The 27,948-nt window shown below is 34.8% G+C and overlaps 1 protein-coding gene across 2 annotated transcripts in view; it reads left to right on the top strand.

Annotated features, from left to right (window-relative positions):
- Window positions 1-1,061: 1,061 nt before the first annotated feature.
- Window positions 1,062-27,948, top strand: part of LOC136040254 (complement C1q-like protein 3) — a 29,570-nt gene continuing 2,683 nt past the window's right edge. The window contains exons 1-3 of one of the 2 annotated variants that reach the window (XM_065724472.1): window positions 1,062-1,185; window positions 8,587-8,879; window positions 18,703-18,961. In XM_065724472.1, coding sequence (XP_065580544.1) covers window positions 1,151-1,185; window positions 8,587-8,879; window positions 18,703-18,961 — 587 coding nt within the window. In that variant the 5' untranslated portion in view covers window positions 1,062-1,150. Of the gene's footprint in view, window positions 1,186-1,245; window positions 1,346-8,586; window positions 8,880-18,702; window positions 18,962-27,948 lie in introns of those variants that run through there. The other variant, XM_065724473.1, reaches the window with a different exon arrangement.

Here is a 27,948-nt window from a genome sequence, read left to right on the forward strand (position 1 = left end):
CAAATTCCCATTCTTCTCTGTCAAATATATTGGCATTCAAATTTATCCATCACAGGAGGCCTTATGTAAGGTATCGAGTACATGGCCGCTTATATTCGTTGCATTGTTTCAGCAAGAAATGAGAACTGGCAATTAATGTTTCCAGTAAATATTCTCATTACCGGAAGGTGAGATAACGCCATGTGTGTCGCAGGAATGGTGAATATAGTGACTGGTAATATTTGTTGAGGCCCAATGGGAGAAGTGGCCGGTAATATTCGCTAAATTCCCAGGGGTACTGGACAGTATTATTCGTTGGCCCCATACTAATAATGTGTCATAGCAAATAATTAGTTCTATTATCCAGACTAACCTGAAACTCAGGATCTATTAATTAATAGTTAGGCTATAGAACTATTAGTTCTATAGCCTAACAATGGTTTAGTTTAATCATTCTGTATTAAGATTATTTCTCAGAACTGTTTTAATGATAGTTTGTCATTCCAAAATCATGAAACTCATTTTGCTGGAAATCTTGTTGTCCCGCATATGAGTGCAACCCTGACTGGTTTTTGCGGTTTCCCTACCAAGCTTTCTGGGCCTGGTATATGGAACCTTATCCCAGAAAGTATTAGGGTGGCTGATCACCCAGGGTTGTTTAAAAGTAAATTAAAGAGGCGTTTGTTTGGTTGGCGCTCATAGTTTTTTTTTTAGTTTTTATTATAGAATGGCTGAAAGGGAAATTAGTCATATTTTCGGTGTTTTTCTCTCTTTAATTTTGTTTTTTACTCATTTTGTTTAATAGCTAAGGGTTTTGTGGTCACAGCACTACAAGTGCTTTGAAGTTTTTTTTTCGGAGTGGGGGCTATTTGTGATTTAGTTTATGTTTTTTTCGTTTGTAATAAATCAGATTAAACTAAAAATAGGTTCTGAAAAAAAGCGTCAGTATTTGTTGGATAGGTGAAACCACCTCCAGTGGGCAGTCGCAGACTTGTCAGAATCTCCTAGTGCAGAACTGAAATTTGTACCTGCAATTCAGCTGGTAAAGTAGCTGGCAGAGGTATATTGGTAATTCCATAAATTCCACGGAATTAGAGTTTCAAAAGGTCCTTGGACTGTATTTTTATGGTAATCGTATATCTAGGTGATTCACATCAACTAAATACCTTTGATGACGAAGTTAACAAACGGATATTTGCGTGAGTGGTGAGTAAACAATGGTATTTTGCCTTCGCTTCCTTTCAATACTATTGACTTTTTAACATGCAAGGACAGATATTAAGGACAAACCCTATAAAAACTAAATGCAATATCCAATTTGTATTTGCAGTTCTTAAAATCTCTGCGGGATAATGATCACCATTGCGTAAGTAAAATCACTTAGTTAAATCCTAGCTTTCATTCAGTAAATTTAGCGTCAAAATTATCAATGGGGGAGGGGAATAGGGCAAGGGGAATATGGAATCTCTCAAAATATAGGGAGGCAGTTGCCGTCCCTCCAATTGGAACTCCAGGTTGACCTCCCTTGAATATCAAAAGGGATTGGAAGCTCAAAATTTATTATGATTGAAAAACTTGTATTTGAGAGAATATATATCTTCTGATATCAGAAGATATCAGATATATCAGATATATCTGACATATCTGATATAATCAGACACATCTGATTTCTCTGATTTCAGCTGCAGTACTTCAAGATGTTTTATGTGTAATTGTTTGTAAACTTCATCCCCTGCAAATCAATTTGCAGGGAAAATTTTGCGATCAATTTTCCAGGGAAAATTTTACACTGGAGGGATTTGATAGAGATCCTATACGAAATTCTTTTCAATTGTCTTACATTCTCTTTGCCAACTCAATTTTGCATGTGGAGATGCTCCGGGGGAATTGTCCGGGGACTATTTTCCGCGTATTTTGATTCCCGTGATAACATATCCACGGAAGGAGGCATTTTTAAGTGATTGAGAAACTGATTAGAAATTAAAGTTTTTTTAAATGAAAGTAAGCCAAGGAGGATTTTTCAGGCTGAATCGTACGCAAGAGATTTTACAGAGGGGGGGATTTTTGGCGAGGATGGAATTTCCTGGAGGAAAATTTGACACAAGGGATGCACTTTACGTTGGATGGAATTTTAACGGTGGAGCTTTCCGTGAGGAAGGGGGGGTGGGAAATTTCATAGAGGGCGATTCATATTTACCGGCATTTTTTTAAATGATCAAAAATTAAATAAAAAAAGCAAGTATTTCTTAACTAAAAGTAAGGAACAGCCTTAAAACTCAAAACGGACAGAAATTATTCCGTATATGAAATTTCACCCTCTTCTCAATACCTTGCTATTTACGCTAAAGTTTGACTGTTTATCCCAATTTCTTAAGAACGGCTACAAAATTTAGGGGCCCTTTAATTAGAATAGAAAGCTTTTCAAAAAGAGCTAACAACTTTAACGTAAACAGCAAGGTACTGAGGAGGGGGCAACTCTTCATATTCGGAATAATTTCTGTTGGTTTTGAGGTTTAATGTTGCTTCTTTGTTTTTTTAAATTCCTTCCCGATCTCCGTGAGGCAATGTTTTCTTTTTTCTCTTTCTTTCTTTGTTTCTTTCTTCCTCTGTGAGAGTTATTGAAGTGCAATTTATTTTTGATTTATTATTAAAGGAGACGTACGAGTTGCCTCTGTGTCTCCTTTGTACCAATTTTGTTTTTTGGTTAACAAAGTTAAAGTCAACAATTCAACCTTTTTTTATTTAATCAGAAGAAACATCATGGATGCGTGTTATTTTCCCTTAGGAGTATTTGTATCAAAACAATGATTCTAGAATCTCGGGAGAGGGATGATTTGGATGTAAATGAAAAGTTTTCATGCCCCTTTAAAGTGATCAAAAAGATTGAATAGTAACCATCCCACTTCCCAAACCCAATTTTTCCCAAAATCATCCGATTAAAATTTTGAGTTACACTGATTTACGATTAAACTCCGATTAAGAATTTCCAGTTAAAGATTGGAGGACAACTAACCCCACCCCCTCCCATTTCTATTTTCCCCAAAAATCATCCATTAAAATTTTAATATACCCATTTTGTTCAAAATAGTTGAAAAGTACCAAAACTATGCCTTCGGAGATAACATGACCCCCTAGTCCCTAGGGATAGGTCTTCAAATTGCAAAATTTGCCCAATTTTTATGTATTTTATTTGTTATTGTGAGTTTAGAGGCATTTATCAAGGGGAGACTTTGTGCTTCAGGTGGGTTTTCGAGGGGATAATTTCCCGTGTGTAGGGAATTTTCTGGGGATTAACTTTCCAGGGGAAATTTTATACTGGGGGAATTAGACAGACTTCCCGTACAAAGTTCCTTTCATTTGTCTTACTTTCTCTTTGTTAACTCGATTTTGCAAGTGGAAAGTTCCGGGGAAATTATCCATAGGAAATTTTTAACGTGTTTAGATTTTCGGGACCACGGAAGGGGGATCTTGGGAGTGACCGGGAAAACGATTAGAATTGAAATTATTTTTGAAATGAAAGTATGCTAAGGAGAATTTTTCAGGCTGAATCTTCTGCAAGAGATTTTACAGAGGGAAGGAGAGGGATTTTCAGCAAGGATGAAACTGTCCGGAAGAAATTTTACGAAGATAGGTGTATTTCACGTAAGATTAACTTTCTACTGAGGAGTTTCGTGTGGGGAAGGATTTTTCATGGAGAGTGAATCAGATTTACTGGCTTTATTCGTAAAATGACCACAAATTAAATAAAAAAAAATTCAACTAAAACATAAAGCAACATGGAAACTCAAAATGAACTGAAATTATACTGTATATGAAGGGTTCCCCCTCCTCAATACATTGCTCTTTACGCTAAAGTTTGACTGTTTGTTCAAATTTTTTAAGAGCGACTCCTGAAACACAAAGGCCGTTTAATTGGAATAGGAAGCTTTTTTAAAACTGCTAAGAATTTTAGCATAAAGAGCAAGGTATTGAGGATGGGGGCAAACCCTTCTTATACGGAATAATTTCCGAATGTTTTGAGTTTTAATGTTTCTCATTACTTTTAGTTGGAAAAGTTTGTTTTGTTTTTATCTCTAATAAAAATCACGTTATCGAAGGGTATTTAGTTATGAATTTCAAAAGAGCACAATTTCAAAAATGTGTTTAACCACTAAAATTATTTCAAAATCGCAATCTTTGCGTTCTAAACACAAAGCTTGGCAGCCCATAAGGAGGGACGGGAGGAAAACTGGACACCCAAATCCCGCATCAGAGGCTGGATTGAGGTAAGATAACTTATCTTAGAGATGTTTTGGGAGCTACCGAATAAGAGCTTACGTAGAGAGAAGGGTGCATTTATTTCGCTGTACCCATAATATGTTGAATTTAAAGATGGTATCTGTAATTTATATTTTGCATAAAATTCCTCTAGTTTTCGGGAGTCTTTCCTCTCCCCCCTCTTCCGAGAGAAGTCCCTTGGCACATGCTGGTCTTCGGTTCACAGGTCTTCCCCTAAATTTTGGAACTCTGTAGTTACTATGGAGATGGTACACAATCCTCTTTTAGGTATTTTCAAGTAGGGTCTTTTGTTGTTAGATTCACCTTAAAGGAGATTAACCTTAAGCCTCTCAAACACTTTAGAACCACTTTGAACAAAATTGAGGAGAGTGTTTTCTTCTTAGATTCGTTAACTTGAACAAATAGGCTGAAATTAATAGTAGTCTGTCTGGTGCATTGACAGAAAATTTTTTTCAACTTTTAGAATCAATTTCCCTTGTTTTTGTATTCGTGGGGGCTCGGGGCTATAGTTCCCTTTTCTTTCTTCCTGTCTAAGATTAGAATACAGTTGTAAATATCTTTATATCAGCATTATATTATTCTCTGAGTGCAAATCACGTAGGTTAGTGATTTTGAAATTATTTTAGAAATAAAAGGAAATTCGTAATTCTACCAAAGTTTTATTTCCCAATAACTTTTTTTCAATTGTACCAAATGTATATAAATATCGCGCTTACCGCGGTCGTTTTCAAAGGGATTAATTACTACGAAGAAACCGAAGAGGGGCTAAGATAAAGAAAATATTGCCAAGAAAATGGCAAGATCGTAAAACTTCTAAATTTTTTCAACCTCCTCATAGATTTAATTGATTTGTTCAAGGCTCTATTGAAACTACAGATTACGGCTTAAATATTAGTGAGCCCCCATTGGGAAAGGAGCATGGTAAAGAGTGGAAGGCATTTTCTATAAAAGGGATGATCAGAGAGATTAGGAGGAGGCTCAATCGGTTGGAATTATCCCATTATTATTCTCCAAGGGGGAATATTCCGGGGAGAAATTTATAAGGAGGGATTCTCGAGAAGGATTTTCAGAGGGATTTTAAGAGCAATTTCTGAGGCAATTTAAAACGGAGAGGGGCTAATTGTTTTTCGATGGAGGTTTTTTGGGGATGGGGGTGAATTTTTCAGAGAAAATACACTGAACCTCGACTAGAAATTGAAACTGATACTCTCTTTTGTATGGTAGAAAATTATTGGATCAAAGTAAAAGGTGTGCTTCTTTTTAAACTGTATTTTTAGGCAGCAAAGTCAAAATGCCAGGGGCCACTTGAACGGTTGCCATAGTTGCCAGGGGCCAACTATCATAGGCCACTTGAACGATAACATAAAAGAAACAGACAAGCGTTTCCATTTATGTTACAAGCACGGAAGATGAAATAGCACATATGGATCCTGAAAAGAAAAAAAATTGAATATACTACCCACAAGGTTATCAAATTCGTCAGGCTCATCCAAAAAATTATTTATGGTAGGTGGGAGGCTGTTATCTACGGTCAACTCTAAAACATAGATGTGTAATAGAATTGGCTATATCATGGTCACAGTGACACTTCCAACCCCGCGAACGAACCACGGCCCATAGTAACCAAACATTTAAAATAAGGTTTAAAAAAAATACTAGTTAGAAAAAATATGTCATTTGTAGCTGATTCAGGAATAATTTTAATAGCTTTTAATACTTAAGTGACATTTTGAAAACAAATATAAAACAAAAGAAATGTATATAAAGAAAAAGAAATAATTAATATTATACAAATAAATAATATTATAATATTAATAATATAAATAATATTATAAAGAAAATAATATTATAAAGAAAAAGAAAAATAACTTCCTTGCATCTCTATTTTCTTGTTTTTTGTTTTTTTTTGTTTTTTTTAATGCTAGGGGTCGCTAGAACGTCAAAGAGAGATTATTCAGGACTTATTTGAAAGAAAATTGCAATATATAATGCCTTTTGTAGTTCAAGTTCTTCAAATAATTTATCCGTTTACTGGCTGTTCAAGTTCAAGTTCATTTATTTATTAATCGCACATACATGTATATATATATATATGACATAGGCCCATGGGGAGACAAGCTCGAAAAAGTAAATTCCACCTCAAAATGTAAATTCCAGAATTACCGTTGAAAACTCCCTCAGAGTTCACCGAACAATTCCTAAGCTTTGGGAAGAAATTGCGGGAAAGCTCGGGTTCCATATGTATTATATGATATAAAATGTATATTTTAATGTACACTGCAGTACAAAGCTGCCTGAGGCTAGCTAGGCTATGCAGCTCCTCCTACTTCGATCTGTTCCAAGCCTCCTTCTTTACACCCTCTCAAGAAGTTCCCCTTTCCCATAAACCTTTCCTTACGACTCCAGCCCATCTATTAGGGAGCAACCTGCTTTTTGTTAAATTTTAAATGGTTGACATGTATGGACAAGATTTGACAATCTCATCCGCAGTTCGTGCCCTAGCCATCTCGACCTTTCTCTCATTATCGCCCAAAATATAGGGATTGAACCACCTTTTTTAGAGTTTAATGTTTGAGCTACGGTCAGGCAGTTGGGCACCCAAAACAATCCCTAGGCAATTTCACTGGAAAACATCTGGCAAATCTTCCTACTTTTTTTTGTAGCGCCCACACCTCAGAGCTATACTCTACCACTGTCACCACTGTAACTTCCAATTTTCTAATCTTAGTTCACAGACTTGTTACCCAGCCTCACCTTTTTACACCTTTAACATTTTCATAGCTCATTTTTTTCTTTGTTTTAACTGGAAACTTACAATGATTGAATTCATGTGGCTGTTTGACGTGACGAATTCTAATTATTCAGTTTTCAGTTGTATAGGTTTCTTCCAAATAAATCAGTTTGAAGGTTTTCCGGAGAATTTCCTCTTCAACAGATCTATCAAAACCTTGTGGCAAATTCTCAGCTCACCAAATCTGTAATAAGACAGTTAGTACGTTAAGCTGTTTAACATTGTTTCAGTTGCTTCTTTTTCAATTTTGTATTGGTCTTTATCCCTTTAATATTATTTGGGAATTCCTTTTCGCCAACCTACACCATCCAAGGAAATTTATCAGAACCAGAAAAACTTCAGAACATCAAACAAACTTCGGACAAAATTTTTAGCTTTGGACTTTTTTAACAAAAAAAAACTAATTTTTTTTTTAATTTTTAACAAGACTTTGGACAAATTTTCAAAATCTGGTATTGATTTCAACGTCAAAAACTCCAACCTAATCGTTTTTAACAAGAAAGGCCTACTTTGTGATGAAATTGTATTTGGAGATTGAACGATCAGCCCATCTGCCCAAATCGCTTATATCGGCATTCCCATTAGAAATCTCCCACTCACCATCTCCTAAAAAATACATAAGACGCCGCATAGCTGCTTTTATGCTCCAACAATCTGAATTTTTTGTCTTTTAATTTTTTTTACGTTACTACCGCTTCCATTGATACTATCCTGTATTGATAGTTTCTGTACAATTGATAATATTTTCCATTGATAATCACTTTATAGGGCAGTGTTTAGACTGTTGCTAATTCTAGGACCCGAAATCTTATACACAAAATTTTCCTAAGTGAATCGATTCTAGGGACTACATAGCCCATCGAATTTATCATCTGACGATGATACGCCCATCCAGTTTTGTTATTCTTATGAATTCAGGACTTTGGCTATTGAGGGGTTAGAGGCATTGAAAGAGCGGAGATTTAATTCTATTTTTCTTAGGTACAATTCGATCTTCCTTCCATGTATAGAGGAATATTGCTTTGGTGCCATCTACACGTAGCCTAATCACCTTTATTACTTTTTGTCAGCATCGAAATATAAGCAAGTAATAGTACAGGCAGTATTTTTGTCTCGTGTCACAGCATGCTGTCTATATTACCTTATTGACTTTCTTGAGCTTTTTCTTTTGAAAAAAAAACTACCTGGAATCCATAATAGACTCCTTTCGGCTTCTAGAGGGTTTCTTCTAAATACACAGTTAATAAATCAAAAACACATACAATTATCAAATAAACAAGAAGGTTCTTTTTTTATTTTTATTTTATTGTTTTTTTGCTATGTCAATGGTAAGGAACATAATACTCTTGGTTGACATCAAGCAAACACAATGACACAAAACAAAAGGATATTAAGAAACAATGGAGATGGAGGGATTGTGGGAAGGAGTGTGAGTGATTTACTCCCTTCCCTCCCCTTTATAAGGCCTCCCCATACAAAAATAAGTTTATGTCTCGGTGTCTCACTGTATGAACTAATTTTGTTACTATTTTTTTTAGCTTTCTGATATTGACTGTTTCATTTACAAATTCTGCTCTACCTCCACCTCGAGACCCTGAGCCAGATGCCGTAACCATTGATGCTGGCCTACTGACAAGTATTACCAAAGTTAAAGAAGGTCCTAAAAGGGAAGAAGCAGGCCCAAAAACACAAAACCAGCAAAACCCAGCTTTTAACCCTAATTTCAATTCCATTGGAACTTTTCCTACCGGACAAGGAAACTTTGGAGTCCCGACGCAAATTGGACCTCAACCAGGATATGGAGGATTTCCTGCTACTGGGGGGCCAACTGGTAATGATTTTCACTGTATTTAGTATATAAGTTAATTGAATCGAAACAATTTACTTTAATATATATTCAACGGTATAAAACACTATTTACACTATCTTAATTTACCGTGTACAGCTACACTGGTCGTGGCACTTACAGTTTTTAGTTCCTATTAAAGCCAATACGATGAGATGGACCTAAAAATACTTTTTAATTCCATTTTTAACTTTCTGTTTATTAGCCTAACTACTATGGACGCGTGAAAAGGATAAACCGCGGTATAATTAATGGCTCTTGGAAATTCACATAAATTTTACTTAGCTCCCATGATGGAATTTATATTTAAAAACTAAATAAAAAAGGGTATCCTTTCAAAAAATACAACAAATTATAATGAATACAAAATAATTTATATTGTATATATAAATTTATACATAATAATTTTATATTTTTAATAAAATGTGAAAACACTAAAAATATTCTTTCAATAAGTAATAAATAATAATATAATAATAATAAATATATAATAATAATACATATATAATAATAATAATAATAATAATAAAATAATAAATAATAAATAATAATAATCAATAAAACAAACAATCAGTCGTTGATGTAATCAGCCTGATGTTATTTGGTGTTTGGTATTGGCTGATGTAATTATATTTAGCTTACCATATCTAATTTGGATTTGAGGATACGCAATACGGATACAGATTTTGGGATATGCTCACTCAAGTGATTTTTGGTGTTATCAAAGGAAGTTCCTATCCAACTCTTTATTTATATAAATTGTATATTTTTGCATATTTTTTTAGATATACAATACATGATTTATTTGTTAAATACTGTTATTTTATAAAGTTTTTCGATATTTTTTAGAATTTCTTGAAATCTTCACAGCATGGGCGCCATTTTATAAGTGGCAACACCTATAGACATGTATGTCTGTAGTGTTCACGTAAAATGTAGTGTACATATTAAATTTAAACATAAAGTGTATATATGTGTACATATATTGTGTACATGTAGAATATAAATAAATCGAAGCGTATATCAAAGCAATAATAAAGAACAGGATTCAAACTAGAAACAGTTTCAGGTGCAGCCCAGATTATCGTCAAACCCACCAATAAAATCAAAGTTAAGCTTGACTACAGCGCCAATTATGTATGCTTTTCGCAATCTCTCGAGTTGAAATTCGATCATTTTTTATATATAAGATTCTTGTTTGACCATTCAGATTCAAGATTTAAGACAAACTTTTGATAGACTAAAAAAACAGAAGCTTAGAATAGCAATCTCTATCTGTAACAAAAATATGATAAAATTATAAAAATAGTTCTGAAAAAAATGCACAAATCATGCTAGAAGACTAATTACTTCGGCTTTATGTCGGCAAAATTTTACACTTTTTGTGAAGATAGGAAAGAAAGCTATTTTTCAAGATTTAGCGGGATTTTCTTGGACTTTTTTCAATGAAAATGCTACCATTACTAATAATTGAAGTACATGTAAATCTCAGTATTTGTCCATTTGCAATTGAAATAAAATGCTAATATTGAAAAAGAGGTAAACCTTTTAATTAGACAGTGAACTTCGGGAAAAAAAATACAAACAGTTGAAAAAAGAAAGAAGGATGAGCCACTTTTACTCCCAAAAAATTCCCAAAAATTGTTTGAATCTGAACAGTCCGACCACATACGCAAATCCGAGTCTTAGCACATACGAGTCCAAATGCACCCGAGTTCGAGCACATTCGTCAATATCTAAATAGATAAGATAAGAGCTAAGACTTATTCACGTGAATAACTCAATATTAGAATTTATTCACCAATACAACTTGGAATCAAAATACTCGTTTCCCCCTTTGAAATGCTCCATTGCCAGGAACATTAGGCGAAGATAAAAAAGAAGAAAAAAAGATCAATCGCCAAACAAAAATTAAGATTAATAAAAGACCAGGCCATGCCTAAAGTCTGAGAGCCAAAGCGCCGAAAAAGCCAGCATAAGTAATAAAATTAACAGTCAGGGTACATCAATTCTACAGAGGAAGAAAAAAATAATAAACCTATTGAGTTTGATTCTTAACTAAACGATCCTTAAGAATATTTTTAAAAGTCCCAAACGAGTGTCGCCCCTCTGTACTGAAAAAGGTAGGGAATCCCAAACCTGTTGACAAGCAATGGGGGGATTAAAATCTGACCGTACGGTAGGGGTAGAAGGAATGCAGATGCAGATATTATGTGAAGAACGAAGGGTATATGGAGCTGAATCAGAAGTAAACTGAAGAGTTCTTGAAGAAATTTTTGAAGATTGCCATGAAGTTGATAAAAGACAAAAGAAGCACAAGGAAGAATATAGATAGACTGTATGTTCGGTAAAATCTTCAATAATTAAGTAAAATCTTCAATTGTGTGTTGGAAAACCACTTTCATTATTTATATGTTCTTGCTATATTGAATACTAGATACTTTTGGCTGAGCCATTAAAGCTCAAAAACAATGAAAACGAATAATTTTTGGCCCTTGATACTTTAAGCCAATGATTTAATAACTAGTGGGAACTGAAAAGAATGGGCTTAAAAGTAGATATCCAAAGCCAGGTTCAATGTCTCTCTTTCTTCTTTCTCTTCTGGTTTTAATTTCATTTTCATTGCCCCTGGTACTTTAAAGGATTAATAGGTTATATGCAACATTACAAGTGTGCAAAAAAGTTCAGATAAATTGCTGCACAGAAAAGTAGAGCTAAAAGTTCTTAACTCCTTGAATACTGCTTGATCAGCCTTAACCATTCGACGCTGTGACGTAAAAACAAAATTTTTTCTTTGCTTCTTTGACATCCGGATATTTCAGTATGAATGGGTGATCTTTAAGTGTATCCCTTAAGAAATTCCATCTGGCGTCAAATGAAAATCACGACACTCCTCGACTGGCGTGGGAAGATGAAGTCAGAAAAGACTGGCTTTATTGTTTGGGATTGGGTCGAATATGTTTTTCATGTTTTCTTACCGAAGATCACTTTTGGCTCTTAAAAAGGGAACTAGAACTTTCAATTTCCGATCAAAATAGACCCCTCTAAAGATTATACAACCACCCTTTCCATAAAAACCTCATAAACCCTCGAGGCATTACTTAAAACACATGCTTCCGGGCTCTGGGGGGGTTCGTCAACCCCAGAATTTTTGTTATCTGATCTTTGAACTATTTTTTATCAAAATCCCACCTCAAAATTTTTATCAGATGCATTTGGTGAAAAAAGGGTGTCAGGGAAGTCAAAAAATGAACTTTTTAATACCAAAAACAACCTTTTTTAGTCTTCAAGGTATACAACAGGGTTTTTGCTATGTATTAGCTGTATGGTAATTTCGAAACCCCAAATTCCTTTTTCAGTTGTTTATTTTGCTTTATTAGTTTTTAGAGGAAATATGACTTTCAAGAAGTGTGACCATGACACCTATGGCATAAGCATGTATGACCGGTATGGTCAGGACAAGTATGACCTTGACATGAGCTATCGTGAAGGGCAGTATAAATATTTAGTGGCAGTGTTATGAAAGGGTATAAGCAACCTGTTTGCATTTGATAATTCTGAATTAACTTTCAGCAACTTTTTCAATTTCGGGATTCAAGTTTCAAAGTGATTAGCAACCATGTCCTTACAGCAAGAGGCACTGGGAGCAACAATTCATCAATTAAGATGAGTTAATTTAGATAAATATAATAATAACACATTTTCACAAAATAATCAACAGCATAAACTCTAAATAACTAAGACAGATATCGTTTCGGAAAACCGAAACAAAAAGCTTATCTCAACTTATTTTATGATGACATAAAAGCTCCATTCGAAGAATTTTGAAAAATTCCAGTATCTAAAAATCATGTGTTCATCTTGAAGCTCCAAGTCTTTTTCAGGCTTTTTATCGCTTCCTAAGATTTTGTGTTCTGTATTCACAAGATTTTTAAGATAACATTGGCAAGTTTGTGTATAGATGGCTCGTGCTATAAGGGGTCTATCGAAATACAATTGAATGAAAATATTTTCTTTGACAACACTGCCTTTTCGATTATAATTAATAGGAAGCAAAATTTTTAAAAGCGGTTAAAAATTTTTTATTTTATTTTTATGAACCCTCAAAATTTCTGCTTCATATCCTGAAGCCTTTATAAATGGGAAAAAAAGTAAAGAAAAAAGTTTTCTCCGTATTTTTTCCCTTATCATTTTTTTATTCATAAAGGCTGCCGTGTGTGAAACCAAAGTATATGTTTCATTATCATTTGTAAAAATAAAAAAGCCATACAAAGTTAAAAATTCTATCTTTTTTCAATATTAATTGCTTTTTAATTCCAATTTCTTTTAGTTTTGAGCTTTGGGGAAATTCCGTATTAACGATGGTTTTTAATGCCCTTATTAAGAATTTTGGGCACTTTAGGGTTGAGTAACATGAATTAACTTCCCAATTCCTCTTTGACGGGCACATTTTTTTATATTTCCATTTAACATCAATGTTATTATCAAACGTAAATATATTTATGTTAACTTCCAAGAAAACCTAATTCTAAAGAACTGACAGGATATAAAGAAGTCTTTACCGTCATTCTCCTCAAAATATTTCCATAAAATTTGTCATCCATTTCAGTGAGTTAATTAAACTTTAGAAAGAACATAAATTCTTAGTTTTAGTATACTATCAAACAGTTCGTGGTAACGAACTGTAGTAAGGAGCGACACGGCTCAATAGTAACCAAAACTATAAAAAATGGAACTTTGATACCAATATCTACATCAAAATAATCGCATTTTAATGCTGATTTTAAATATATAAGTTTCATCAAGTTTAGTCTTACCCATCAAAAGTTACGAGCTTGAGAAATTTTGCCTTATTTTAGAAAATGGGGGGAAACACCCCCTAAAAGTCACAGAATCTTAATGAAAATCACATCATCAGATTCAGCGTATCAGAGAACCCTGTTGTAGAAGTTTCAAGCTCCTATCTACAAAAATGTGGAGTTTTGTATTTTTTGCCAGAAGGCAGATCACGGATTCGTGTTTATTTGTTTGTTTGTTTGTTTTTTGTTTTTTTCCCCAGGGGTGATCGTATTGTCCGAGTGATCCTAGAATCTTGCGAGAGGACTCTTTCTAACGGAAATGAAAAGTTCTTGTTCGCTTTTTTAAGTGACAAAAAAATTGGAGGGCACCTAGGCCCCCTCCCACGCTAATTATTTTCCCAAAGCCAACGGATAAAAATTTTGAGATAGCCATTTTACTCAGCGTAGTTGGAAAACCTTATAACTATGTCTTTGGGGACGACTTACTCCCCCACAGTCCCCGTGGGAGGGGCTACAAGTTACAAACTTTGACCAGTGCTTACATATAGAAATGGTTATTGGGAAGTGTACAGACGTTTTCAGGGGGATTTTTTGGTTGGGGGAGGGGTTGACAAGAGGGGGATATGTTGGGGGAACTTTCCATCGAGGAATTTGTGATGGGGGAAGAAAATTTCCATGAAGGCAGCGCAGAATTTTCTAGCATTATTTAAAACAAAAACAATGAAAAATAAATATGAAAAGTTTTTTCAACTGGAAGTAAGGAGCAGCATTAAAACTTAAAACGAACAGATATCATTACGCATATAAGGGGGTCACCTCCTCCTAATACCTCACTCTTTACGCTAAATTATTTTTAGTGATTTAAACTATTTATTCTACGGCTTTTGTGATTCAGGGGTCATTCTTAATGAATTGGGACGAAATTTAATCTTTAGTGTAAAGAGCGAGGTACTGACGAGGGGGTGAACCCCTCATATATGTAATAAAACATGAGATTACAAAAGTTCGTTACGTAAGCTAATTTATAAGTTACGTTTATCTTTTACTAATAAAAACATTCGTAAAAAATAAAAAGTTCTAGTTGCCTTTTTAAGTAACCAAAAAATTGCAGGGCAACTAGGCTTCCTCAACCGTTCCCTTTTTTCTCAAAATCATTCGATCAAAACTATGAGAAAGCCATTTAGCCAAAAAAATAAACTTATGTTAATTATTCCTCTGCGGAGAGCCAAAATCAAAACATGCATTGATTCAAAAACGTTCAGAAATTGAATAAGAAAACAAGCTTTTTAGCTGAAAGTAAGGAGCGACATTAAAGCTTAAAACGAACAGAAGTTACTTCGTATATGAAATTGGCTGCTTCCTTATCAACGCCCCGCTCTTTACTCTAAAGTTTTTTACTGTTTTAAAAAGCAGAGTTGAGAGAAAGAGTCAAACTTTAGCGTAAAGAGCGGGGCGTTGATGAGGAAGCAGCCCCTTTCATATACGAAGTAATTTCTGTTCGTTTTAAGTTTTAATGTTGCTCCTTATTTTCAGCTAATAAAACTTGTTTTCTTATTTAATTAATTTAAGGACGAATGCAATGAATGAGAACAGCTAAAGCAAAGGGTAGGAAAAAAAATGTCTGAGGTAATGAAGAACTAAAATGAAGCACAAGAAGAGCTGTGGCTGGAAGAAATTCAGTAACAAGCATCAAAACGAATAGCAAACAAAAATAATGGACAAGAAATGAAATATTATATACACATACACATACACACTATTATACTATTTATATATTTATATATTATATACTATTTTACTACTATACATTATTTTTTTATTATATATTATTTTTTTATTTTATTATATATTATTTTATTATTATATATACTATTTTATTATATTATTATATACTTTATATATTATATATTATATACTATTATATTATATTATATACACATATAAGTAAATATTATATACACACTAAAAATTCAGGAGATGATACTTTCTGCTCATATGAATTCATATGAAGAATTCATATAAAGAGCCAAATAATGTCAATTTTTTAAGACTCGGCAGGCTTTAAGACAGAAGGCTATTTTAAATTATTATGTTCAATAAGATGTTATCAAACAGTCCATGAGGACAAACTAATAGTAAAGAACCACATTAAACTCAAAAAAAAAAAAAATTAACAGTAACAAATATATCAAAAGAATCTCCTTTTTATAGTAATTCCGAATCTACAAAACTATTCGAATATAATCTCCTAACCGAGTCGTTAGAACACTGGACTTGAAATCCTGAGAAAAGAGCCTCGAATCAAGGTCTCGCTGGTTATTTGGTTTGGGACAGGGGCCATTGGTGTGACTCTATAAGCTCAGGCCGAGACGAACCAGCTCTAAATGGGTACCTGGAGAAATCTGGGGGAAAACACGGGAAGTGTCGGGTGATTTACCCTCAACCAGGCGTTGCACTACCGGCCGAAGGGGGTGAATCAGGAGATCAGTACCTGCGCAACATTTACCATTGGTCATAACGCGAATAAGTTTTAAGTTTTCAATAGATATAATATGAATTTTATATTTATGATAAATATAATTAAATATTTTTATTAAATTATAATTGAATATAATTATAACAAAGCATAGTTAGATTATAATTAAATATAATTAAATAAAATAAATATAAGGGATGGCGTCTTGGTGAAAACTGCAGCATCATATTAAGCACTTCTATAAATACTATTGTGGAGATCCTAAGTACCTATGTAGAACTTTCAACATTTTTGTCCTATGTGACTAAATTATTACAATAATTTATTTGTAACCCACGAATAAAAACAGGAGACAAGCGGAGTACAAAGAAAAAAGAAAGAAAAAAACGCAAATACAAAAACTCTGCAAATAACCGAAAAGCGGGGTGATCCCGTGGTGTACCCCGAGCTTGCCAGGGCTGACTTTAGCAACTTAACTTGAAGTAACTCAAGATTATTTGTTACATCAGGTGCGATATAACTATGAATATGTTTTTAGTTCTGAGTACGTGAAGGCAAATAAAGAAGGAACTTAAGATAACGAATCTAATATGAGCATAGGCGCCTAACGTCCTGGAATTTTAGCAGACTAAAAACACCAAGAGGAAAAAGCCCAACATGATAACAAAAAGTTGAGTACAACTTAAATAACGCTTTCCACTTTTTAAGCGTTTTTTCTTTCTAAATACTTTCTCATGACACTTTTGAACTTCACCCTAGAAAAAAACATTTGTTACAATGCCTAATCAAAAAGTTTTTGAGGTCCAAAAAGTCATTAAAAGTCCATCATGTTAAAAACAGAAAAAAAAAATTCTTCCTGAACTTAGACTAGATTTTTAGGATATGTCACCGATGTCTGTTCGGGAAAATATTATAAGGGATCATATCTAGTAAAAAGCCTAACATTGAAGCGATGTATTCAAAAGACCAGAAATACTAAAATAGTAATGCCTGAAAAATAAAATAAAAAACTAATATATAAACTTGAGTATAAAGTAGGTGAAAATTTTTTTGTTACGATGACTATTCATAAATTTTGGACTTCACTACATGATACTAAATAGCAAAAAAAGAAAATATTGTTTCTGAATCTAGGCCAGTTTCTTAAGATGTTTAACGGACGTGTTCGAAGGAAAATGTCGTTAAAAGGGATTTTACCATCATGTTCTTCTTCTTCTTGTTGGATCTTTTGGAGATACTAATGGGTAATTTCAACCTAATTCCAAGTTCCTATGGCAGGTAGAACTAAACCCTGGGCCCTTTTATTGCCAATCAGAGACCAATCAACTCCGTCACCACATGACAAGGGATTCAATTTAGTAAGAGGCTTAATATTCAAAAAATTCACCAAGACTAGTAATATTTAAAAACAATATATATATAAATAAATAAAAAAGCAAATATGTGTCCAAATTCTCTATAAAATAAAAAATAATTCTTTTCCTCCCTACCGGAAACACTAAAAACGATCCTGCGAACAAAAATAGGAGAAAAACTTGAGCTGCAAATATGCCTCTCTAAAGGGGTATAGGGGTAAGACTCCGGCGGTGGCAATTCACGATAATTAAGAAAGGAAAAAAATTTTCAAGATCTAGGGTGTGGCATAAATTTGCCATTTTTTCCAATTTTTCAGTGAAAATAAAAAAAAACCTCAATGAAAATAATCAAAAAACATATTTTTCAAAATTGAGGAGAAAGGGGAGGAGAACACATCTGTCCAAACCCTGGGACTTAGATGAGATTCTTGGGATGCTAGTAAATTCTTAGTGGTAGAACTGATTCTGTATAAATTGAGGGATGAATATATTCTTTTATCAAACAGTTGCCTCTTAGAATTTAAAATCTGTCAAAGAATCCCTTTAATTCCGTTTTTTTTATAATCTAAAATTTACAAGTTAATCATAAGATACTAGTACAATTTATAATTCTTTTTAAAAGGGTTGTCTCAATGAGTTTTTGACCCTCAACATTTTTTGGTTCACTGAACCAAAGAATAGTCGCCAGTAACCCATTAACCCAAGTGCTTTACAATTTGGTAAAATCATGCACATGAATCTGGGAGGATCTTTATTAGTATTTTCATTGAAAAATACCTCTTGTTTTGTCTTTTCACTGTAAAAATCAAGACAACAAAAAATTAATCCACCTAATTCTGAAAAAAAATACTTCCCCCCCATTCCTGTAAATTTTCGTGAATTATCAACCCTTTTAGAAATTGTCTTTAATACATGGGAACATGAAGAACGGGAATGTTACTAATGGGTTAGTGGTTACTGGTTAATGGGAACACGAGAATGTTCCCATCTACAAACATTTAAAAGTTAATGGGTTACTGTTTAATGGGAACATGTGAATGTTCCCATTTACTAACGTCTGCGATCCTGCCCTATTTTAAATCACAGAGCAATAAATATGATATGATATTCAAAATGTTAGTATATTTACGAATTTAATGACTGTAAATTGAAATATGTATAATAAAATTTCCCTCCAGGTCAATTCCCTCAACAACCAGGCCAGTTCCCACAACAGCCAGGCCAGTTCCCAAACGACCTTGCTCCAGACGTCGTGGCTTTTACCGCTGTCAGGGCTTCAGATTTTACGAGGAATGCCATATCTCAAGTCCGCTTCGATGTCACCGTAACTGACATCGGCTATGGATGGCTTCCAGATCGAAGTGAATTCGTGTGCTATTACCCTGGACTTTATTTTTTCACATTCTCTGCTCTGTCACCAATCGGAAGGCAGTTCAAGTAAGTTGATTCTTAATGCTATATATATATATATATATATATATATATATATATATATATATATATATATATATATATATATATATATATATATATATTTAGGCAAAGGTTTATATTAAGGTTAATCTCCCTAAACACATTGCATTCTTAATATTTGTATACTATGAAAAGAGATCCTGCTCTCTAAACCGACACGTCAGCAAACAATTTTTTGCTCAAAAGGTCTTTGAAAAAAATCCAAAATTTGGCCGGTTTATTTTTTCGGATTTAATTCCCAGGAAAGAGAAAGTTCGTCCAGAATGAGGCAGACTCCGATCAGGACGGCCGTAACCTCATGTGGCGAGTGGAGCCAATCCCGGGAAAATGAGTACCTAGGTTTAACCTAGCTCTAATCTGATTCAAGGCCTAGAGTCAGTTGGGCTAGCGAACCTCTACCCGAAAATTAAATGCTACGAAAAGTGACAACATAGTTTCGGACCCGGATTCCCTTTTAAGATCTCGACCACCGCACGACAACGGACATGCTGACGAACTCAGAAGGACCGACAGACTAAACCTTATGGACAAATGGGGATACGAACAGCCACCTGGAATGTCTTGACTCTGAATGCACCTGCGTCAAAGAACCTACTCTCCAAAGAACTTTGAACTCTGCGTCAAAGAACGCAAGAACAAAGTGTCAATTGCGAGTCTTACAGAAAACCTGTCTTACCGGAAGCGGAGAAGAGTGAATAGGTAGCAGTGACTCATTGCTCTGATCAGGAGGAAGCACGAGAAGGAATGGCGTTGGCTTTGCACTAAATAGCCTTACAATGACGGCCTTACTTTTACACGAAGCTGTATCTGACAAATTAATGAAGGCCCACTCGACACAAGCATGGCAATTTTTTACTGTTTTAAAAAGTAGAGTTAAGAGAAAGAGTCAAACTTTAGCGTAAAGAGCGGGGGGTTGATGAGGAAGCAACCCCTTTCATATACGAAGTAATTTCTAGTCGTTTTAATTTTTAATGTCGCTCCTTATTTTCCGTTAAAAAAACTTGTGTTTTTATTTAATTACAATTAAGACTCCTGCAGGGCCTGGATAAAAGCGACGGAGTCGAAATTAAATTTAAATTGCAGCTTTTTTTATTTAGTATATCCCAAGCTTTTCAGATTTTTTATTGGAGTCGTTAAAGTTATAAAGCAAAGTATCTATTTATAAAACAAATTAGTTTTTTTTTTACTTTGTTTCTGCTGCTCTACGTAACCCCACTTTACACCCCCTGGCTGGAAACATACCCGAGGCTCAGACGGATCAGACACACTTTAGATTGACTGCTGAGAGAATCATATAATAATGACTAGGATAAAAAAAAGCAAGAAAGGATGGCTTACTCTAAAACAAGTCCCTTAATTACTTATAAATTATAAGTAATTTAATTGGATTAATTGGATTATTTAATTTGGATTAAGAATTTAGTTTAGTATTTAATAAGTAGCTGTCTTAAGCTTCATAATCAGGAGGGGGAGGTACACCACAGAAGTGTAAAAATTTAGAATATAAGTATTACCCGCCTCCTACCAAGGTCTAGAACCGACAATATATCTGATTAAAGCAATGAGGTGAATAACCATTGCGTAAAATAAAATAAAAAATCATGAAATTATTTTTATTTGTCTTCATTTCTCCTTGCCGACTCAATGTTATATGTGGAGGTGTTCTGGGAATATTGTCCAGGGAAATTTTCAGCAGGGTTAGAATTGTCTGGAAGATTTTTCCGTCGGAGGGAGGATTATCCGTGGAAAATTTTATGGTGAAATTGTCCACAGAAGCCGTTGTCAACTGGGAGGGGGAGATTCCTGTTTTGTTTAGATTAAGAATTTAACTTAGTATTTCATCAGTAATGGTTTTAGGCCTCATAATAGGGAGGGGGCAGCGTACACCACAATAGAGTACTAAATAAAATAAAATCGACCCCCCCCCCCTGCCAAGACTTGGAACCGTTAATATATTTGATTAAAGCAATAAATCTAACCATAATGTAAATTTGGGAAAAGTTATATGTTGAAAAGTGGAAGCTACAGTGATGACAGTGGTCAAATATGGCTCTGAAGCATGGACACTCCGAAAAGCAGATGAAAATTTACTAGATGTTTTCCAGAGAAATTGCCTACGGATTGTTCTGGGTACCCGGCTGACTGACCGTATTTCAAACAGTAGGTTGTACGAAAAGTGTGGTTCAATCCCGCTTTCTGGGGCTGTAATGAAAGAAAGGTTGAGATGGCTGGGCCACGTTCTACGGATGAAGGATGACAGATTACCGAAGATTGTCCTTTTTGGCCAACCGTCTGGGGCTACACGGAAAGCAGGTCGTCCTTGTCTGGGTTGGGAGGATGTCATAAATAAGGATTTAAAGGAAATGGGAACTTCCTGGGAGGGTGTAAAGAGGGAGGCTTTAAATAGATTAGGTTGGAGGAGGAGCGTGCGTAGCTGTGTTGGCCTCAGGCGGCTTGGTGCTGCAGTGAGTTATTAGTAGTAGTAGTAGTAGTTATATGTTCCTAAATACAACTCTTTTAATTTGTCTTACTTTCTCTTTGCTGACTCAATTTTATATGTGGAGGTGTTCCGGGGACATCACCCGGGGGAATTTTCACCTGGGATTGTGTTGAAGATTATCGGAATTGTATGGAAGATTTTCACTTGGGAGGGGGGGATTATTCATTGGAAAAATTCTTCATGGGGAAATTGTCCGTGAAAGTAGTTTTCAACTGGAAGGGAGGATTTCTTTTTTGTTCGAAATATGAACTAAGTTTACTATTTGACCAACAGTGGCTTTAGACCTCATAATCTGGGAGGGAGGGGGGAAAGGTATATCAAAGAAGTATAAAGATATAAAATACAAGTGCTTTCCCTCCCCCTACCCTGACCTACAGTGTCAACGTATTGGATTAAAACAATGAGGGTACCCATGGCTTAAATTAAATACGAAGTCCTAGGGGACGAGATAGGAGTAGTTATTTTGCAAAGAGCAGCCTGTAATGGAAGGAAACAACCAAAATCTAATTTAAGGGTAAACTAGGCTTATTTGGGTGGTATGCATCGTGTACTGTATGGGTAGCAAAGTATGTAAATTGAAAAATAGTAGAATCATCCTCCTAAACATAATTATCTTTGAAACAGTTGAAGGGGACAAACAGTAACCGAGGAGAGTGGGAGAGAGATAATAGACCCGAAAAAAAATAAGTTCTCACACCGTCCCATACCAACTGAAAACTCTTGAGGCCAATTAGGCCAGAGCAACCAAATACATAAAAGTCCAAAGGATTATATCCGATCCTGCATCAAACAGTTCTTGGTAACAAACTGTAGGTAAAGAGCGACTCAGTCCGACAGTAATAGAAGCTCTGAAATACAAACTTTTTATAGCGATATATATAAGAAAAAGTGGAGTTTTTATGCTGATTCCATATATATATAATACTATTTAAGTTTAATATGACTTGTTTTTCAATTTTTTCCCCAATTTTTTTTATTCTAAGGCGTAAGCGCCATTTTATGGAGGACACACCCACAAGGTGGCAGGGGAACCGGCGGTTCAGTCTGCCTCTGAACAAAAGTGAATTATATTTACAACCCGGGTGGCCTAGATAAGAAAAAAATGAATATTTCATTTTTTTTTCAAGAAGAGAAAGGCTATCTTCTAGTTATTTTTCTTCTTTTTGCTTCAGATTATATGATTTTATCTATTGTCAGATAAAATTCAGATATATTCAGGTTTGCGGTGCTCTATTTTACTGCTGTGTTATATTTTAGACATTTGCATTTTATATTGGACTTCATATTCAGAGTGCCTGATCTCACGTGGTATACCCCTCATATGAACAAATAAAATTTGATAAGAACGCAATTGACAACCATGATTTGAAAAAGCAAGAATTTACTCATGAACTCAGTTGCTTTTTCAGCCCCCCCCTTCCCTTCTTTACACATAAATGGTTCTTGATAATTATACTATTCTGAATACCGTCGTTTTATTGAAGGCTGAGACTCAAGTGTTTTATACAAATTGAAACAGAACTGTTTCAATTTGAAATTAAATAAAAAAAACTAATTTTTTTAAGCTGAAAGTAAGGAGCGACATTAAAACTTAAAACGTACAGAAACTACTCCGTATATGAAATGGATTGTCCCCTCCTCAATCCCTCGCTCTTTACGCTAAAGTTTGACTCTTTGCCACAATTCTACTTTTTAAAACAATTAAAAGCTTTAGCGTAAAGAGCGAGGGATTGCGGAGGGGACAACTCATTTCATATACGGAGTAATTTCTGTTCGTTTTAAGTTTTAATGTCGCTCCTTACTTTTAGCTAAAAAAATTAGTTTTTTTTTATTTAATTTCTGAACGTTTTTGAATTAATGCATGTTTGGTTTTGGCTCTCCGCACATAAATTATTAAAATGAAACTTGTATATTATCTCTTTTTTTGGCTAAATGGCTTTCTTTTAGTTTTGATCAGACAATTTTGAGAAATAAGGGGCGGAGAAGGAGGCCTAGTTGCCCTCCAATTTTTCGGTTACTTAAAAAGGCAACTAGAACTTTTAATTTTTAATGAACGTTTTTATTAGTAAAAAATACACGTAACTTAAGAATTAACTTACGTAACAAACTTTCGTAACCTTATATTTTTATTATGTATACGAGGGGGTTTGTACCCTCGTTAATACCTCGCTCTTTACACTAAATCGTAAGTTTTGTCCCAATTCTTTAAGAATGACCCCTGAATCAGAAAGGCCGTAGAATAAATAGTTGAAGTTACTAAAAATACTTTAGCATAAAGAGCAAGGTATTTATCTCCTCCTAAGTACCTCGCTCTTTATGCTAAAGTATTTTTAGAACCCCTCATACGCGTAATTATCTCTGTTCGTTTTAAGTTTCAATGCTACTTCTTCCTTTCATTTGAAAAAACTTTTCATGTTTATTTTTCATTGTTTTCTTATAGTAATGCTTGAGAACCCTGCGCCCTTTTCATTGAATTTTTCTTCCCCCATGACAGATTCCTCCAAGGAAAGATCCTCCAACATAGCCCCCTCTCCTCATCCCCACCCCCAAACAAAATAAAATCCCCCTGAAAACGTCTGTACACTTCCCAATAACCATTACTATATGTAAACACTGGTCAAAGTTTGTAACTTGCAGCCCCTCCCCCAGGGATTGTGGGGGAGTATGTCATCCCCAAAGACATAGTTATTATGGTTTTCGACTATGCTGAACAAAATGGCTATCTCAAAATTGTGATCCGTTGACATTGGGAAAAAAATGAGCGTGGGAGGGGGCCTAGATACCCTCCAATTTTTTTGGTCACTTAAAAAGGGCACTAGAACTTTTCATTTCCGTCAGAATGAGCCCTCTTGCGACATTCTAGGACCACTTGGTCGATACGATGACCCCTTGGAAAAAAAAAATAAAATAAACACGCACCCGTGATTTGTCTTCTGACAAAAAATACAAAATTCCACATTTTTGTAGATAGGAGCTTGAAACTTCTATAGTAGGGTTCTCTGATACGCTGAATCTGATGGTGTCATTTTCGTTAAGATCCTACGACTTTTAGGGGCTGTTTCTCCCTATTTTCCTAAATAAGGCAAATTTTCTCAGGCTCGTAACATTTGATGGGTAAGACTAAACTTGATGAAACTTACATATTTAAAATCAGCATTAAAATGCGATTCTTTTGATGTAGCTATTGATATCAGAATTCAATTTTTTAGAGTTTTGGTTACTATTGAGCCGGGTCGCTCCTTACTACAGTTCGTTACCACGAACTGTTTGACAAATTGTTTCAAATTGTTTCAATTTTTGTTCAATTTTTTGTTCAATTTTTGAACAAATTGAAACAAATTGAAAAAGAAGAGTGGGTAAACCATGTTAATAAAAACTATACATCGCATCTATAATCTAGTGAATCTATCGCATCTATAATATATATAATCTGAAGAAAGTGAAGAAAATGAAAATGTGAAAATGAAGAAAGATGCACATGTAAAGCCTCTAAAAATAGAGCATACAAATATTTCTTTACATGGGGCTGAAAAATAACTGAAGAGGAGTGTAAGGCCGATAATTTGAAATGTTTGTTCCACAAAGGTCCCGATCACATCTTTGTAAATTATGTAAAGCGCAATGATACTTGCCCCTAAAGAAGTCAGTTACCCAAAAGCTTTGTTGAAGATCATTGATACAGCTTACCAGAACAGGTTCTCCAGGATGTGAGAGATGGGGTGTAGAATGTGTGCAAGAAAGGAGATTTACCAGAACAGGTTCTCCAGGATGTGAGAGATGGGGTGTAGAATGTGTGCAAGAAAGGAGATTTGCTCCTTGACGATGTAATACTTCAGCTACTTGAACATCTTGAAAAAAGAAAAGAATTGTTACTTAGTAATATGCAGAATAACTGTAGAAAACACACTTTGCATGCAGACCCGCTATAACAATCATCTACCTTGCCGAAAACTGCCACTCAACCTTGCCGAAAACTACATGTTAGTAGCTACCAAGTTTTGTGGAGACAAGCAAATTAGCAGGTCAATGCGAGGATCATATCATGCCAGAATCGATGGTGCATCCTCGTCCTACGCACTTTGTCCAAATTGACAAACCTATACGTGAAAAAAGGTATTTAACCACACTCAAAAAATATAATATATAAATTCTGTAGTAAAACTGAAAACCACCGAGCGAAATACAGGCAAAATCTGATACGGTACAACATTAATACTGGAGGTAGATTCAAGGCTAAAAGGAAATGCAACCAAAAACTCTCTCTGGGTAACTTTGATTATGGACCAAGATACAATAGGCCTGTGTCTAAAGAGTAGTGAAACCTCTTTGAAAGATCTGTACAAGAGAATCAAAGGTCAATTTTCCTATGAAAACTGGATATATTAAAGAAGCAATGGAATAACAAGCACAAGTAACAAGTAACAAAGAGTAACTTGTTAAAGTAACAAGTACAAAGTAACAAGTACTCTCACAAAATAGCTCCGCACAAACAATCATCTAAAACTGCACCGATTGTGAAAGATATTAGAAATGGCGGTTCTGGTTACCACTCAACTACCATGCTGACAGGTTGTCGGTTAGAATCTGTTGCTTTAACAGCAGACGAGAAAAAAGTTGGCGCACAAATTATGAAAGGTGAAGATATTGGTCTTTTGGCTCAGTTGACATGCCAGTTTTTTGGTGGTTCATTAGATGGGATTTTACCAGATGGAACACCAATAAACGTCAAGACCGTCCACAACCTTCGAGAAAACAAAGCCATAATTGATGCAGCCCGTAGGTAAGGTCTTGTCACAGACGTGTTTCTGCAGAGCATCGGCTTGGATATTAAACTCAAAACCACTCCAAGCCGAATTTAAGGATAGCTTCAAATTTCAAATGAAGAAGAGTGTTGCCTGCTTTTCATAGCAACGAGAAGGACTGGGAAGTCCTTACAGTTGAATGCAATAGAGAGCATTGGGCCCAAGTATTTCCGAGCCTTCTAAGCTTTTGGAAAGAGTGTCTTCTACCAGAAACTGTTGATTCACACCTTATTAGAAATCTAGAGCCCAGGAAACCAATTTCTGTTGGAACGACTATGAATAAGGTGGGCTATAGTAGCGGTAAGAGGCAGATTTGAATCCAAACAATACAGACCGTAAAAAAACAGAGGGAAGAAGATTTAGGAGATAAAAAAATTTCAGGTTATAGTATGGCTCTATAATTTTTGTTTAAAAACCTGGATAATTTTTTTTATTACTTTGTATTGACATTAATTGAAAGAGTTTCAGTGATTGTCCAAGCGTTGGCAGAGTTTTCCACTGCTAGATCGTCAGTTTTTTTTAAAAAATATTGGAATGCAACATAGATTTTTAAAATCTTAAAATTAAAACATAATGTCATAATTTTCCAATCATCCGTAGTTTATGTAATGCCTTTGAACCGAAAATTTTTGTACGGAGTGGATGTGGAGGTGGATTTTCAATTATAAGGATTGAATATTATAATTTTCAGTCTAGCACTGAGGCCATTTCGACCTTTCAAACAGTTCGTGGTAACGAATTTTTTTTAACAATTTTTATAACAATATTTACATCAAAAGAATCGCATTTTAATGCTAATTTTAAATATATAAGTTTCTTTAAGTTTAGACCTACCCATTAAAAGTTACGATCCTGAGAAAATTTCCCTTATTTTATAAAATAGGGAAAAGGCCCTTAAAAGTCATAGAATCTTAACAAAAATCACACCATCAGATTCAGCGTATCAGAGAACTTAACAGTAGAACCTTCAAGCATGAAGCTACAAAATGTGGAATTTTAGAGGCTACAAAAATGTGGAATTTTAGAAGCTAAAATTTTAGAAGCTACAAAAAAAATTTAGAAGCTACAAAAATGTGGAATTTTGTAATTTTTGCAACATGACAGATCACAGATGCGTGCTTGTTTGTTTGTTTTTTGTTTGTTTTTTTCCCCAGGGGTGATCGTATCGACCCATTGGTCCTAGAATGTCGTGTGAGGGCTCATTCTAACGGAAATTAAAAGTTGTAGTGCCCTTTTAAAGTGACCAAATTGGAGGGCGCTTAGGCCCCCACGCTCATTTTTTCCCAAAGTTACCGGATCAAAATTCTGAGATAGCCATTTTATTCAGCATAGTCGTAAAACCTAATAACTATGTCTTTTTGGACGACTTATTCCTCCACAGTTCCAGTGGGAGGGGCTGCGAGTTACAAACTTCGACCAGTGTTTACACATAGTAATGGTTATTGGGAAGCGTACAGACGCTTTCAGGGTGATTTTTTTGGTTGGGGGAGGGGTTGAGGGGAGGTGGTTATGCGGGGGATCTTTCCATGGAGGAATTTTTTACGAGGGAAGAAAATTTCCATGAAAGGGGTGCAGGATTGCTTAGCATTTTTTTTAAAGAACAAGGAAAAAAATATGAAAAAGTTTTTTCAACTGAAAGTAAGGAGCAG

This window comes from Artemia franciscana, chromosome 20 (assembly GCF_032884065.1).
Source record: "Artemia franciscana chromosome 20, ASM3288406v1, whole genome shotgun sequence".
Taxonomy (NCBI): Eukaryota; Metazoa; Arthropoda; class Branchiopoda; order Anostraca; family Artemiidae; genus Artemia; species Artemia franciscana.